At 43.5% G+C, this 16,817-nt stretch overlaps 1 protein-coding gene across 1 annotated transcript in view; it reads right to left on the bottom strand.

The window, feature by feature from the left end:
- Nucleotides 1–16,817, bottom strand: part of OBSCN (obscurin, cytoskeletal calmodulin and titin-interacting RhoGEF) — a 145,247-nt gene that overhangs the window by 95,578 nt on the left and 32,852 nt on the right. Inside the window, 15 exon segments of the mRNA XM_068176205.1 lie at nucleotides 105–371; nucleotides 1,041–1,145; nucleotides 1,279–1,440; nucleotides 2,782–2,935; nucleotides 3,912–4,024; nucleotides 4,327–4,593; nucleotides 6,012–6,275; nucleotides 6,571–6,840; nucleotides 7,300–7,566; nucleotides 8,036–8,135; nucleotides 8,137–8,312; nucleotides 9,183–9,458; nucleotides 10,357–10,632; nucleotides 11,746–12,021; nucleotides 13,124–13,399. Of these exon segments, the coding sequence (XP_068032306.1) occupies nucleotides 105–371; nucleotides 1,041–1,145; nucleotides 1,279–1,440; nucleotides 2,782–2,935; nucleotides 3,912–4,024; nucleotides 4,327–4,593; nucleotides 6,012–6,275; nucleotides 6,571–6,840; nucleotides 7,300–7,566; nucleotides 8,036–8,135; nucleotides 8,137–8,312; nucleotides 9,183–9,458; nucleotides 10,357–10,632; nucleotides 11,746–12,021; nucleotides 13,124–13,399 (3,249 nt within the window).

Below are 16,817 nucleotides of genomic sequence, written 5' to 3' on the forward strand. Positions count from 1 at the left end.
AAAATTCACTTTTAAGCAGTATTGTGTCTCCAAAGTAAACAACAAGTGCATCAGCCCATCCTCTTCCCAGTGCATTCTAGGGGTGAAAAAAAGGGGTTTTCTACCTTCAACAAAGAAATTAGCACTGGTTTTGTCATCGAAGGCATCACAGGTGTACGTGTCCTCATCCTCGTAGTCAGCGTCGTTGATGACGAGTTTCCGATAGACGCCCTCGCTCACGATTTCGTATTTCTCGCCGGGGTGAATTTCCACATCCTTTTTGAACCACCGGACCTTGGCATTGGCTCGGGACACCTGGCACTCCAGGACCCCCCGGTGCTTCCACAGGGCGATCTTATCCCGCAAGGGCTTCACGATTTTTACGGGCAGCTCTACGAGGGCAAAGAAAATGGAGTAATCAGAACGGCCTCCATAAGAACTTATTAGCAATACTTCTTTTATGTGCAGTAATTTGGATGGTGACGGGAACCCCTGCTATGCTGAGCACTCAATTAACAAGTTTAATTAGTAAGAGTTAATTAAAGGGAAACTTTTCCTCTGTATTTTACCACTGGAGTGGCTGAACTGCAGAAGTAACAGGTGGTTTTCCCTCAACAGCTCACAGCAGTGCTACAGCAAAACCAGGGACAGATCTCCAGTTTCCTGAGCTCCTCAGCAGTGTGTTAATTCAAACATCTTCCCTTTCTCTCCTTCTATCACATTGTTTTAGTTAAACACACAAAAAAATGCTGGGTTTTGTATACATACACAAGAAAGTGAAAATGCAAGATAAAGTCAAGGTACAGCTTTTTGTGCCTCAAATTTCACGCATAACTTTAAATTTGCACTCTAAAGGTGCAAATCCAACCTCCTGAGAAAATTTAACTGGAATTAAGCCAAAATAAACTCCTAGCTGATATTTACCAGGCAGCAAAGTAGGCAGTTTTTCTTTCTTTGAACACTGTAGGACTTTTTTTAACCTTCACATGCAAAGTGAGGGAAGTGAATTGTTTTGTAACGTGAGAAAGCAGAAGCAGTGGTGGCACGAACAGCAGAATTACCTTTTACAGTCAGCTGAGCACGAGATTCTGCCTTTTCTGCTACGAATTTGATCTCAGCTGCATCCTCAACCTGGACACGTGTGTATGTCAGGGAATAGGTCTTTCCTGGGAACAGACACAAAAACAGACACAGCTCAGCTGTCCCAGAGCAAAACCTTATTTTCTAGTCTCCCATGCCAGACTCTCCCTCCAACCCACCCCCATTCCAGACCAAAATCCCCTTTTTTTTTCCTCCTACCATCCTGCCGCATTTTGATGTTGTCGGAAGTCTTCAGCTTGTTGTCATTTTTGTACCACTGGGTTTCGACCTCGTCGTGAGAGATCTCACAGATGAAAGATGCACTCTCGTATTCGTTCACTTCCACATCTTCCAGTGGTTTTACAATCTTGACATCTCGGGCTGTGAAATCATAAAGACAGATATTTATTTGGGGGGTTTCTTCATAAGTGAGTATGGTGTGTTTACTTTCTGCATAATTACATGGAAAAAAAAAAAAAAAAACAGGACTGTGTTTTATTTTAGACCAGCCTTTCTTCCTGGGTAGTTTCTCTCTTCAATACAGTGAATATTTTTTATGGCTGAAGCTTACTGTAAGAGGATTTTATGGATGCTGGAACTTCATGCGGGTATTAATGAAAGAAATACATATATTAATGAAAGCAAATTCACCAAGAAAAACTAAACAAAAGTCTACAATCCTAGGTCATTATAAACTTGCCTCATTCATGCTTCTCTGCATGCTCTCCTCTGTTTTACATAGAAGATATCATTTTTCAGAGTTTCCTGAACTGAGTATAATCCTCTAACTCTGCACCTTGGCACTCCTTTTGTCAGAACTGATCTATTTATCTCTGCTACTGCAGCCCTTTCTTTTTGACAGAGAAGGCCTTGATATACCTTTGATATACCTTGGATCAGCCTCAGGAGCAGAGCTGAAATGCAACAACAACCCATCCCAACCCCAAAACCAGGGAGAAAAGGGGGAGTCCAACAGAGCCATGGGGCAGATGTTCATTAAGATACTGCTGAACCCAAGCGGCCACATGAGGACAGCATCTAGTAAGCAATGAGAAAGATGCTCTGTCTTTCACTAAGAAAGAGCTGATCTGATTTTCAGATGCCCCTTCAGAAAACAACACTTGTCAGGGCACAGCAGAGCTGTCTGTTGAGTAACTTGCCTTTATCTCAGAGCTCATCTCAGGTCCTTCTGAGCCTGGTGACAAAACACACCTGGTCCTTCATCAGTTGCTCAGTGCAACACTCAGATGGAAAAACTGCCTCGAGCATAAAGGAGAGGTGCAGGCAGAAATAACCACTCTTTCCTTAGTATTTATAACCTAAAAATGAGGGCACTTCTTGAGCTCATACCCAAGGCTTGTCCAGTCCCTATTCAGGCAAATTACCCCTATGACAATGGTGCCACCAAACCACATCAGCACCAGCCACTGAATCCCTGCTTCGGGCCAGGATGCCCAGTATTTCCTGACTTGCCAATCCAGAAACACCGTTCAGATTCCAGAGAATAGAAATTACTTATGAGAAACGGAAAACTGAGATAGGACCTCTTCCAAAAATACTGCAAGGATAGAGCAAGCACAGGACAGCTTTGCTAACATTTTCTCACAAGGAAGAGAAACTTAATCAAAATGAGCAATTGTGAATAACACTCCACAAAGAATTTCTTGCTGTCTAGCCAAAAACGCTGCAGTAAATGTATTTTCCTACTTCAGCCAAACATACCATGAACCTTTAGAGTAGCTGATGTCTTATCTTCAGCTGCTTGACATGTATAGGTTCCCTGGTCTTCATATTCACACTTGTGAATAATGAGGCTTCTCTTATTTCCTTGGGAGATAATCCCAATGTTTTTACTTTGCCGGATCTCCTTCCCATCCTAGAAGGGGAAAAGATCAAAGCAGATCACCCTCAACTCCTGTAGATCTGCAATAAGCAAAACAGACATTCAGATCTGTGCTTATTTCATCCTTCTTGTTGGACTGAATGGAAAACTGTGTTTAAAGGAACATATGTTGAATATTCATCACAGGGCAAAGATTTCGGGAAGCTGCAATAGCTGAAGAACACACAGAAATTTTGGATTATCTCTGATACCTTTTTTGAAAGCTTAAGACACCATGCAGGGTTGGCAGCAAGTCCCTTCAGACATAAATGGTTTTGAACTAAAAGAGGGTCAAATTTAGACTGGAAATAAGGAAGAAGCTTTTCACAATGAGGGCGGCAAAACACTGGCAGAGGTAGCCCAGAGGGGTGGTGGATGCCCTATCCCTGGAAACATTCAAGAGCAGGTTGAACAGGGCTCTGAGGAATCTGATCTGGTTGCAGATGTCCCTGCTCATGGAGGAAGGTTGGAAATGAGATGACTCTTTCAGCCCAAATTCCATCTTGAAGAACTGATGTTACCCCAGATTAAGGAAGGTATCAGCTGAGCCCCAAGGGAAGTACATGAAATGCCAGAGCTGATCCCCAAAATAAGTGTCTAGGGAAAGGGAACTGGATTGTCACTGACAAAGGAAATTGAGGCTTCCCTTTATATCCCATTTCCCAAAACAGCTGTAAATACTGGGGGAATACTGCTTGGTGTGGAGTGAAGACTGCAAGTCTGTAACAGCAGTACTTACATTCTGTGCAAGAACAGAAAAGTTTAACTTTCAATCCAATATACAAATACAGTAAATAAAAACCTGAGTGTGATAAACTGTGAGAGAAAATGAACATAAGGACAAAAGAGCTTTGTTAAGATCTTTACTGCAAAGGCTCAGGCTTATATTCCCTGGAAGTAAAATTTAAGGCTCCCATTCCCTTCCAGAGAAGTCAGAAATTAAAATATCACAATCCATTAAGTGCTGTACCTTGAACCACTTCACATTGGCATTGGGTTTGGACAGCTCACACTCGAATGTGGCCTTGAGCTTCTGAGTTACACTGACATCTGCCAAAGGTTTGCTGATCCTCACAGGCAATTCTGGAAAGGAAAGAGAAAGTCCTATGAGTGGGGAATGGGGTCACACAAGCACTGATGGGCAGGCAGAGCCTGGCTTTCATGATAAATAAAATTTGTATTGGTTTGGGCGCTTTATCATTCCCTCCCACTTTGCCATTGTTCTGTGCCAACAGTGATCCTGTTGGCCTCAGAGGGAACATAATCGTGCTTTACATCCCTTGCAGTGACAAGGAAAATTTGTTGCCTTCTCAAGTTTGCTTTCCAGCTCAGGAGAAGACAATTGCACCCACCACCCCAAGCAGGGCTGGAGTACCCTCGTGTACCTGTCACAGTGAGCCTCCCTGATGAGTTAATGCCCTCTGCTTTGAAGGAGATGAGTCCTGCATCTTCCAGAGCCACCGAGGAGAGAGTCAGCGAGTGTTTTTTGCCCAGGACACTGAAGCTGACGTTGGGTGAGGGTTTCAGACGAACACCATCCTTCTGCCAGGTCCCCTCCACGTCCTCGTGGGACACCTCCACCTCGAAGGTGACAGTCCCTTTCTCAGCCACCTCCAGGGGCTGAAGGCCTTTCACCAGCTTGATCTGCCTCACTGGAAAACAACATGGAAAGTTGGAGATCTCACAGCAGCAGCTGTGAAATAGCCTGAGGACTTCCAAAATGGATTATTTCCCCATTGCTCATGCACCTGCCAATTAGCTGGTGCCAATTAAACAATTACTTTTACAGGAAATAAAACCTGTTCATGACCACACCACTACCATAGCTGCTATTTTTTAAATGGCTTTCATGAGACAAACATGTCAACCAAATGTCACAGAAAACACCACCGTCCCCTTTTCTATCGAGGTCTATCAGTTTTTAGCAAAAGAAAGACAAATAAGTCCATGGCAATACTGTGCAGTCCTTCAATCAGGATAAAACAAGGGTGGGAGGAAAAAGCTATAGTAAAAGGTAAAAAAAAAAAAAAAAAAAAAAAAAAAAAAAAAAAAAAAAAAAAAAACAAACCAGAAAATACCAAAAACAACAAACCATAGCTGGTGCAAAATATGCTGACACATCACAGGCTGGTTGCCAAAACACCCATGGTTTGGGTGGATATTACCTGTTCCTGTGACAAGACATCCATGCCCTATCATCCAGTAAAATAGATTTAGTGTTTAAACTTGTATCACCAATAAAAGTAATTAAGTTGCCAATCAAAAAAAACCTCAAAAACGTGATGAAGGCTCCAAGACCTCACCAGACAACCTATTCAGTCATCTGACCATTAAAAACCTTTTTTAGAATATAACCTAGATCTTTCTCACTGCACCTGAAGCCCATTATTTCCTGGCATCACGGAGATTGTTCCTTTCCACTTTGTAAGACATCAAACACCCTAAAGACTGTTTTCAAGTCCTTCCTCACCTACTATTTAGAACCAGCCCAGCACCAGTTGGTGGCAAGGACTTTATGGACAAAATTAGACAGTCCTTGAGTCATTAAATCCTGTTTTCACCTATCCTGTGACAATTATTACAAAAAAGATGTAGGAAAGGAACAGGAGTACAGGGCTATGGATGAGGCACCATTAGTTTACACTCTGAGAGTGAAACACTCTCAAACAGAAGATTTGCTTTTGTAGTTTTTTAGACCTTGACTGAATATACAGACATTCTGAATGAGGTGGTTTGCAGAGAAAAATGAGGGCAATGGATGGCTGAAGAGGGATTTTTGGTAAAAAAATCATACCAAGAAAAAACACAGAGCCTATCAGGGAATGAGAAAGAGAGAAAACAGAAGAAATTTTCAAGCAGCTTAAAGGTCAAAGCTGGTGGGATGAGATGGAGGCAACAGGAACCAGTCAGACATTCTTTGTTCATGGCTTAGCTTTCACCTCCTCTAGGTCATTTCACTGGTGGCCAAGCCCATGGCTTTGTCCCTGTGTCCCCATGATAATGCAGAGACCAGAATCCACCTCCAAACCCTGCCTGGGGTATTTATAGAACTGAGGATCACTGAACTCACTTTCCACATTGATCTTGGCTTGGGTCTTGTCATCGGGGCTCTCGCAGCAGTAGAAGCCCCGGTCTGCGAAGGAGATGTCCTTGACCACCAAGGTGTGCTTTGTTCCCTCAGCTTTGATCTCTATTTTGTCACTGGGCTTCAGCACAATGCTGTTCCTCATCCACTTCACCTCTGCAGGCTTGTTCAGCTCTACCTCCAAGGTCACTGTCTCCCTCTCCTCAACTGTTTTGGGCTCCAGCTTCTTCGTGAAGGAGATTGAGGCTTCTGCAAGAGAGGAAATATTAGCAGGAATGTAGAAGATCCAGAAAACAGGTTTTGAAAGAAAATTAAACCAGTGGCTCATGTACCTCCAAACACAAAGTATTCTGGGCACTCCTATTTAAAGATGCTAAAGCAGAAATTCCCTGCTGCTAACATAATCAGAGAGAAAGCCACGTAAAACAACATCATCATTGAATGGCTTGTGTTGAAAAGGACCTTAAAGACCATCTAATTCCAAGCCTGTGTCTTGGGCAGGGTGACAGTTCCAGCCTGTCAAAGGGGCACTGCCACCTCTTACCTCTGACTCTGAGGTTGGCTGTGCTTTCCACACCCTCAGCATTGGCAGTGATTTCAGCTGCATCTTCCAGTGTCAGGTCAGTGATGGTGAGGCTGTGGTTGGTGTCCTTCTGAGAGATCATGTATTTCTTGCTGGCTTCAATCTTGGCACCATTCCTGAGCCAGGTGACCACGGCATCACTGGGGGAGACGGTGCACTTGAACACGGCCTCTTTTCCTTCCTCAGACACCACGCTGTTGAGACTTGTGACGAATTTCACCACTCTGGGAGCTGATGGATAGAGGTAAAACATTCAGGAGCATGTCCTTGAGGCATGGCATGAGTACCTCCAAACAGCTAAAAGCTTCCATTTTTACTGGAAGTTTTACTGGAAGCAGGAATTTGATTACTTACAGTAAATGATGACAATAGTGGATTATCATATTTCCCATGTCTGAGTAAATTTTGTGTACCAAGAGAAGCAAAAAAAGGAGGGGAAATAAAATCCCATCTTTTATTTGGGAAAATTAATTCCAGCCTCAAATGCAATATGAAGATCAATATTGAGACCTGGGCCCAACAGCTCTCACAACCATTATGTTTTTCACAAATAGAGGTTCCACTGACACCGAGAGGGGAGTTCTGCATTTTGTTCTCAACACAGGAGTCACCCCAGACACACAAACAAATTCAGCTTTGCAGGGGACAAAACCCAGGGATCCCTCCACACTGTCACCATTAGACACATACATTTGGGGACGATGGTGATGCTGCTCTTGTCATCCCTGGACTCGCAGGAATATTCTCCCTCATCCTCAGCCCGGATCCCCGTTATCGTCAGGGTTCGTTTGATTCCCTCCTCACGGATCTGGAAACGCTTGCTGGGCTTGATCTCCACACCATTCCTGCTCCACGTCACCTTCCCTTTGGCATGGCTCAGCTCACAGCTCAGGGACACGCTGCCACCAATCTCAGCTTTCACGGCCTCCAGCTTCTTGGCAAACTTCACTGGGATTTCTGAGATCCAGGAGAAGGGAAAAGAGTGAGGGAGGAAAAGAGAAGAAGCCTGTTCTAAGAAACTGGTTCTGCCCAACTTTGGAAATAAATAAGTAAACAAATAAAATGGCCCTAAGAATTTGGGGCTGAGGGAAAGAAAATCTAACTAGAAACATGGAAATTCAGGCAGATTCCTTTGACATGATATTTTCAGGTCCCTGTCATTCTATAGGACGATACAGAAACAGGAGGGGAGAAAACACCAGAAGTACCCATCATGAGCTTCCACATTCCAAATTGACCAGCAAAAGACAAAAACTGGAAATTTGGAACATGGAGAATTTTACTGGCCCATGGTGGGGCATCCAGAGAAGAAGGTGCAAGAAGCCTTGAGGTCAGAACAGTTTCCAGAAGAGTTTGGATTTCACCTCCACCCCACCATGAGGGAAGTGCAGCTGTTGGGTTGGGCTGTGACCTGGGCACTGCTCACCTTTCACCTGGACTCTGAATTCCTGCTTGTCATCTTTTGTCTGGCAGGTGTAGAGGGCAGAGTCTGTGCTCTCAGCTGCGTTCACTGTCAGCGTCCTGGACGCCCCCCTCACTTTTTATCACACATTTCTTGCTCGCCTTGATTTCTGTACCATCCTTGAACCACCTCACTGCAGCGGTTTCAGGCGTGACTGAGGTTGTCAGCGTGATGCTTTCGTGTTCTTGAACAATGAGAGGCTCTTTCTGGACAACTTTCTTTTCAAACTTAGCCTCTGGTTCTAGAAAAGACAATAAACCAGGGAAATTAACAACTTTATGCTCAAATCCTTGACACAGCACTTTTACATTGCTCTCTCTTCAGGACTTGCACCAACAGCTCATCCATAACCTGTAATAATCCAAGGAATATGGCTCAATATTTGTGGCTGGTATAATCTTTTCCTGAGCAGGAAGAAAGAAAATGGTCTCTCAGGCAACCCAGAGCTTCTGTTTAGAAAAGAAACAGAGGAAAGGAAATGCAAATAATTCATATTTTATAAGCTGCCCATAAAAAGCTTGTTTCTTGGAAGTAAAATTGCCTATAATTATTTCTCTTCCTCTTTTTAGGATCTTAGCTAAAATTAAGAAGAGATCTTAATGGGCTGAATTTATGGCCTGTTTTCTATTTGCTTCACTGGCAGGAGGGCTGGAACTTGACCTTTAAGGTTCCTTCCAACCCAAACCATTCTGTGATTCCAGTCCCTTCTTTTTGCCCTCCTTTCTATCTTGTACAACCCTTTGCCACAAAATCAGTCATTTTTGGGGCACACACAAGAAGCAGACCAGGTTTTTTGAGTCACTTTTCCCCATAGCTCCACTGCTGCTCTTCAAAACTTCCCACATCTACTTTCAGCTCCCCAGCACTGAAAGATGATGGGCGACATGGTGTGGGAAAGAGATAAGCAAAAAGCTATGTACCATTTCCAGACCCCCAAAAAAGTCCAAATTTCCCACCTCTACACTGCTAGATTAAGAATTAATGTGTAATGTGTCTCACTGGTGTTTCTCCAGGGGAGACAGTGGCTGTGCCAAGGCTGCTTTGTCAGGAATATCCAGTTTTCCTCTAAGCCACAGGGACTGGTTCTTCCCACCGCAAAGTGAGCACTCACCAGTTGGTTCCAGTTTGAAGGTCAGCTTCTGGCCTGCAGCCTCACAGACGTATTCCCCAGCATCCCTCTTCTCCAGCTGCTCTACCACCAGGCGCCGGGATTTGCCCAAGGTCTCTATTTTGAATTTCCGAGAGGAAACGAGCAGTTTTCCATCCTTGTACCACTTCACTTCAGTTGCATCCTGTGCTACCTCACACGTGAGGGTGGCACTTTCTGTCAGGACAGCCTTCACCTCCTTCTGGACCTTTTCCTGGTTTATAAATGCAGGTTTGGGCTCTGAGCACAGAAAAGGAAGAAAATAATTGTTGACGGGTTAAAATTAGATTAATTTTACAGATTTCTGTGGAGAGGTTTGGAAAATATTTAGGTTGTCACTTGCCAAAACCAATTGCTATCACTGAGCAGTGTCTATGCTTCTGTGGGATGGAGTTGCCACTTGGAAAATTGGGACATAAGAGCCTAGGAATGGAAAGGACCAAGGGAAGCCTTGGCATCAACCCCACAGTTGCTAGTCACCAGGTAAAAATATATTTAATTCAAACTTTCCCAAAGAACATCTGTCCTGCATATCACTATAAGCTCCCAAATTCCCTTTACTTAAGATCTCAGACACAATAAAGCAATTTCTTGGAATATTTCACAGCAAAGGGGCATTTAACACCTGGCAGGAATAGTAAGACATCTCAGAAACCTGAGATCTCAGTCACACAACAGCCCAAATTCAGAAAAAATGCTGTTTACAACCCATCTTGAGATGTGCTGCTGCTGATACTGCAAATGACAAAACATATTCCAGCCTCCAAATCTTCCAAAACAGGATTGCAAGACTAACAAGGAAAGGATTCTGTAATGGCCCTTTGTTTTCAAGAACTTCAGTGTACAAGGATCACCCTTTTGGGATCACAGGAATGGAAGGGATCTGAACATTAATTATCTCTATTTTAGTCCTAACAGAGAACTGTTAGACTGGCTAAGAATGAGACAGAACTTGCTAAACATGCTAAAGCCAAATATTCCAATTTTCACAAATCCAGGCAACCAAGCACAAAAAATCAAGTGAACTCCGCAGGCTGCAAGAAAATCCATACTATTGCCACTGAGTCATGGTGGAATAGTTATTTAAATTATTGCTGTATTGGCCTCTACTGAATTCTGGCAAAGAATCTTCTCCTACCTGTGACATCGATCCTGAAGGTGAGTTTCTGGCCAGCAGCCTCACAGGTGTACTCCCCTGCATCTTTCTTCTCCACCTGGCCCACCACCAGACGACGCAATTTGCCCTCGGACTCCACCTTGAACTTCTTGCTGGAGGTGATGAGTTTCCCATCCTTGTACCACTTCACCTCCATTTTCTCCTGGGCCACCTCGCAGCTCAGCGTGGCATTTTCTGATAGTGCAGCCTTCACCTCTTTCTGCACCTTCTCCTTGTTTGTAAACACAATTTCTGGCTCTGGAAAGAGAGAGAAATCCAGACTTTCTCCAAAATATGATGTTGCTCAATCCCCGTATCGTGGCTTACAGGCAACACTGGAAAAAAACCCTCTGACATGAGAGTCCACATCTAAGTCTATCAGGAGAACATGCAAAGGACCTTGTGGTGGGGGTTTTGTGGTGGGATTTTTGCCTATTTTATGGTTTTTGACAGCAGTAATCTCTCTATGGTTCATAAAAACATTGTCGGGCAGGACCCAGTCAAGGCAGGACATGTTTTGAAGTTAATTGCAAACTATCAAATTTTCAGAGGAAGGAGCTGTTCCATGCTGCATGATAGTCCCATAAAATTGATTTATTTGATTCTCAGCAGCTGTTTCTGCTTCTTCTTAGGTCATTTTGTTAAATGAGAAAGGTGCTAGACCAGCACTGACATGTCCAAGACCCTGTTATTTGTTCTCAGCACAACCTTGGGAAAAGCTCAGCTCATCTCACATCCAAGTGGTGAAATCCCCTTGTTCTCCAGAGACACAGCAGCCACATCACTTGGAATTGGATTGGGAAGCAGTGAGGAAGCTGGGAAGCTGAATCTATTCTTCCTCTCTATGGCCCCAGTAGGGAAATACAACTGGAATGAGTCTCCACGACACTTCCTTTCCTCACTTGCCATTTTCTTAACACCTTAAAGACCTTAATATATATCAAGCCCTACTTCCATGACTCCCTTCAGGCTGAAATGAGCACTTCCAAGGTAAAGAAAAGGAGTGTGGAAATTGGGCAGGCTTTCCACCATGACACTGCACTGAGAATGAGCTGTGAATGCAGATTTGTTCTCGTTGCACCAAGATGGGAAGAAGGACATGGACAATCAGTACCTTTTTTTTTTTACAGCCCTTTCCCTCCAGTGGTGTGTAGCTCCCAAAATTTTCCAGGGATTCAGCTCCCTGTTTTAAGAATTTTAAATGTTTTACAAAGAATGTGTGATGAAAACTTGTATTTGTACCCATCCTAGGCCATGCCAACGAGGTACTCCAAAAATTTTAAGTGTAACATGAAGAAGAATTATAAAATAATGTAAATTTTACTAAAGCTTCCAGAAATAAGACTGATGGGCCAAAGAATCTTCTCCTACCTGTAACATCGATCCTGAAGGTGAGTTTTTGGCCAGCAGCCTCACAGGTGTACTCCCCTGCATCTTTCTTCTCCACCTGGCCCACCACCAGACGACGAAATTTGCCCTCGGACTCCACCTTGAGCTTCTTGCTGGAGGTGATGAGTTTCCCATCCTTGTACCACTTCACCTCCGTTTTCTCCTGGGCCACCTCGCAGCTCAGCGTGGCATTTTCTGACAGTGCAGCCTTCACCTCTTTCTGCACCTTCTCCTTTTTGATGAAAGCATCTTCTGCCTCTGCAATTGAGGGCACAAGGGCAGACTTTGAAAATTCACAGATCCCTTCCCAAATGCACACATCGTCTTTTCAATTGTGGCGCTGAAATTAATTTCCCATTCACATTCCCTGCTGCCAGCACCTACTGGATCTGTAGCATTTTAATTACATCCACTGCCAGTGAAGGAGTCATTCTCTGGTAGTCCAAGGCACAGCCTCAAAATTGCTTTAATATCCAGCACTACCTTTCTTCAAAATCTGAAGAAAGTAACATATCCCAAAACCCAGCAGCACTAAGGTGGATGAGGTCTCTTACAGGTTTGCTGTAAGAGGACAAGCATTAAATTGTCCAACCAACCCAAGAGATGCAGTTTACTTTGCTAAGAAAACAAATACATTGTTGGAAAAACAAATTTTGTGAGCCTATTCTGTATCTGCATCTTTATTTCCCAACTTTTCTCTAGATGTGTGATCCCCAAATTATTTTTTTCTAATGAAAATTAGCCAGCCTCCATTGTATTTGCACCATGCCATGGTCAAAAATAAATCTAATGTATGAACTCTTCAATTTCTTTTAAATTCATCAAGATCCAACTGAAGGATGTCAAGATTAAAAGTTGCCTTGAATATCAAGGAGAAAAGAGCTGGTTTCCTTATTTCCTGCTTCTGAGAACAGTTCTGGCATTTCCATCCAGTTGACAGAGGCCATAATATAAAGGTTTCCTCTGTAATAAACTATATTTCAGAAAGGAGGTTTCACAAGAGAATGCCTGTGCTCAGATTTGCTGTGCCCTTTAATTTATCCAGAAATTACTGCATTCTCTGTTTGCTATCAGTGCATCTCCCCAAGATTCCCAGAGGAATTTCCCAGTGATCTTCAGCCTGACCTGAGTTTGGGGCTACAGAAATCCACTGCATGCTTAGTTTCTAAAAAACAGATCTCACAGCTTGAACATCATTTTATGAGTAAGCCAACACCCGCTAAGTGCTGGCTTGGTCACTGCCTGTTGAGATGGAGTTTGACAAGCCATATAACTTTCCCCTCCTTGAATTTTTAAGGATGAAAAACAGGGATTTCCGTTTTTTCAGGATATAAAACAGGGATGCAGCACATTCTCCCACCTGTGACATCAATCCTGAAGGTGAGTTTTTGGCCAGCAGCCTCACAGGTGTACTCCCCTGCATCTTTCTTCTCCACCTGGCCCACCACCAGACGACGCGATTTGCCCTCGGACTCCACCTTGAACTTCTTGCTGGAGGTGATGAGTTTCCCATCCTTGTACCACTTCACCTCCGTTTTCTCCTGGGCCACCTCGCAGCTCAGCGTGGCATTTTCTGACAGTGCAGCCTTCACCTCTTTCTGCACCTTCTCCTTGTGGACAAAGGCATCAACTGCCTCTGAAAGAGGGAAACATAATGGGGAAAATATAGAAGATGTAAATATCTTTTGTCAAGAAGTTCTTACTTGTATGAGGTGTAGATGCTCTGCAGATGGACCATGCAGTGCTGGTTTCACCATTGGGCATGATGATCTTACAGGTCTTTTCCAACATAAATAATCCAATATTAAACTCTTGTAAGTAACACAGCTTTGCAGTTCTATTTATCTAATAAATAAAGCTATGTACCCTCAAAATATAGTCCATGTAATTATCATCCCTCTCTGACTTGTCCTCATGAACAGCTCAACCATCCCATTTGCAAATTTCTTACAATTAATATAAAAATGAATGAATATAAAGATAAAATTCTCTCGTGTCTTGATGATATTTCTACTCCCCACATTTGGAACGAGCCAAATATAGCACAATAGTGAGTTGCCACCTCCACTATCACATTATTTAGAGGATTTTACCAGGTATTTTAGATCGAAATTGGGTGCTGCTCAGAAAATACCTTGTAACACAATCCCAAAGACAGGACAAAGACACAGTTCTCAATATGGAAAAGCACTTGATGAACATTACACAGAAAACCAGCATATAAAATTTGAAGTGTATTTTTATTTCCTAAAAAAAAAAAAAAAAAAAAAAAAAAAAAATCTGTGATTTTACAGCAAACTGGCCTCCTGACAGGAGGGTGCAGCCATGGGGAAGGTGGGCTCTGCTTCCAGAGAACAAGAGACAGGATGAGAGGGAATGGCCTCAAGCTGGGCCAGGGGAGGCTCAGGTTGGACATCAGCAGGAATTTCTTAATGGAAAGGGTGGTCAGGCAGTGGAAGGAGCTGCCCAGGGAGATTTGGAGAGCCCATCCCTGGAGGTGTCCAAGGAATGCCTGGACATGGCATTTAATGCTCCGGGCTGGGTGACAAGGTTGGGCACAGCTGGGACTCGATGGTCTGGGAGGGCTTTTCCAATCTCATTGATTCTGTGACCTGGGAAGCTCTCGGGAATTCTGAGCCACTTCCATCCCCTGTGCTACTGCCTTCCTCTCCCCAGTCACCCCCTGCAGCCATCCTTGGCTCCTCCTGGATGACTTTCTCTCCATCACATCTGTGCTCTGAACATCAGCAGCTGCCTGGGAGGGTGAGGAGAAGGGGTAAGCTCAGGTCGAGTTCCTCCACTGCTGACAGTGGCACCACACGTGGTCCTGGGCCACATCACAGCCTTGCTAAGAATATTGCACAGTCCACAGAAAGAGAGGAGTCCTGCAGGGAGCAACACAGAGCAGGAATCCAGCTTAGGGACTCTGAACTTGAGCTTCTCTGTTTATATTGGCTGTAGAAGGGGCGTGAGGAGATGCTGTTGTCATTTAGAAGGCACGTGGTCTGTGCTGGGCAATGCAAAGCTCTTCAAAGGGACATGTCAGCAGCATTTTGACATCTGAAAGGGCTTGAGCATACAGCAAGCTTTGCATTCAAAACTGATTGCAAAAGTATTAATATTTAAACTCCCATCTACAACTTTGAGTGTGAATATGCAGAGTGCATTCAATAGGTTATAAAACAAGTCTGTGTCAATGAGGGCTGTATTTAAAATGTCAGGTTATCAGAGCAGGAATATTCTAGATTCATATCACTTGTCCTTTATATTCTTGACCTTTCATATAAACCATTTTTATACTGATAGGAAGTGTGACTAAAATTTTTAATCAGCTTCCAAAGTGATTTACACCAGTTTATAATTTCTTTTAGAAACCTGTTTTAAATTTAAACAACTATTCAGTGAAGATGACATTTCCAACCTTAAATGAAACTGGTTAGTGAAGATTCAGTGGAAATGAGGAAAAATATTTTCAGGACGTGAAACTTTCACTGATTTAAAATATGGATTCTACTGCATACCCTGAATCCTGAAATACTGCAATTTCACAATCAGCTCTTTTTCTACATGTCCAACTCAGTCCCAAGGTGTGCAGCAGCTGATTTTTTTTTTTTTAATATTAACCCAAAAACTACAGTGGCATCCCAAAACCCAACACTGAGCATATAACCTTCAACCTGTCCTTAAACAGAGAAGGCTTTGTGCTACCAGTGGAGCACTGGAGTAGACGAACCCTGAAAAGCTGTCCAAGTGCAAAGGCACCAGGATAAATTAAGACCCAGAAATCCGCTGCACTTTGGGATAAACTAGCAAGAGAAGGATTTCTGCTGCAGAAGAGCCAACCACTCCGAGTACGCATAATCCCTCCTGACTTTCACAGTGGATCATTTTCCAGCCAGTGCTGGACTTGCACGTCGTGTTACAGCTGTTCCCATGAGCAATACAGCAACGGTAGCTAAGGCAGGCTGGTGGCACAGGGCAAGGGGCCACATTACCCTGTGCCACCACGAGGTCACCTCGCTGGAGAGAGAGCTGGAAACCTTCCTGAGGCAGACAGCTCCCTCAGACAGAGAAGTTCATGTGCAAAACACTAAATTTCTCTTTTCTGACTACACCTCTGCAGCAACACATGAACCAGTGTAAGCAGCAAACAATGAATGTGGTTTGTAACAATTTTGCCTGGAGAAGCTGTGGCTGTCCCACCCCTGGAAGTGTTCCAGGCCAGGTTGGACGGGGCTTGGAGCAACTTGGGATGGTGGGAGGCGTCCTTGCCCTTTGGCAGGGGGTGGGAGCAAGGTGATCTTTAAGGTCCCTTCCAACTCAAATTAATCTGTGTTTTTATTTTATGATGGTCTATCAATGTCCATATTGAATTTTCTCTGGAATACACCTCTCAAATCTATCCTTACTTATCCTTCTTTCCTTACCTATCCTCCACTTGAAACTGGCATCTGTGTAAGCCAAGGAATGAGCTACATAAAGAATGAAAAAGAGTCAAAATGCCCCAGCTCACAGCCCAGGTACCCCACACAGAGTGGAGTCAACAGATTCCCAACACAGTGTTTCCTCTACACTGCTGATAAAATGCCAAACCTCTGTTTGGTGCTATAAAAAAAACAGAGGTGAAAATTGCTTCCCTATTCTGATCACCTTTGCATATGAGATGAGAATTTTAATATTAAAAAAGGATTTGGCTGTAAAGATGGTGGAGTGCTATAAATATTAAAACAAACAAAACCTTTCTTAACATCAAATTCAGAAATGATCACTCAGAATGCAGGTGGTGTCCATGGCTGCCTGGATCATGAGATAAAATTCACCAGATATCTTGTAAAATATACTGAGACCAAAGAAATCACAGAATCATTTAGGCTGGAAAAAACTTGGAAGATCATGGAGTCCAACTATTCCCCCAGCACTGCCAGGTCCCCAAGTGCCACATCCACACAGATTTTAAATCCTTCCAGGGATGGGAACTTCCATGGGCAGTGTGTACCAATGCCTGACAACCTTTTTGGTCAAGAACTTTTATCGAATATCAAACCTAAAGCTCT

This window comes from Anomalospiza imberbis, chromosome 1, assembly GCF_031753505.1.
Source record: "Anomalospiza imberbis isolate Cuckoo-Finch-1a 21T00152 chromosome 1, ASM3175350v1, whole genome shotgun sequence".
NCBI lineage: Eukaryota > Metazoa > Chordata > Aves > Passeriformes > Viduidae > Anomalospiza > Anomalospiza imberbis.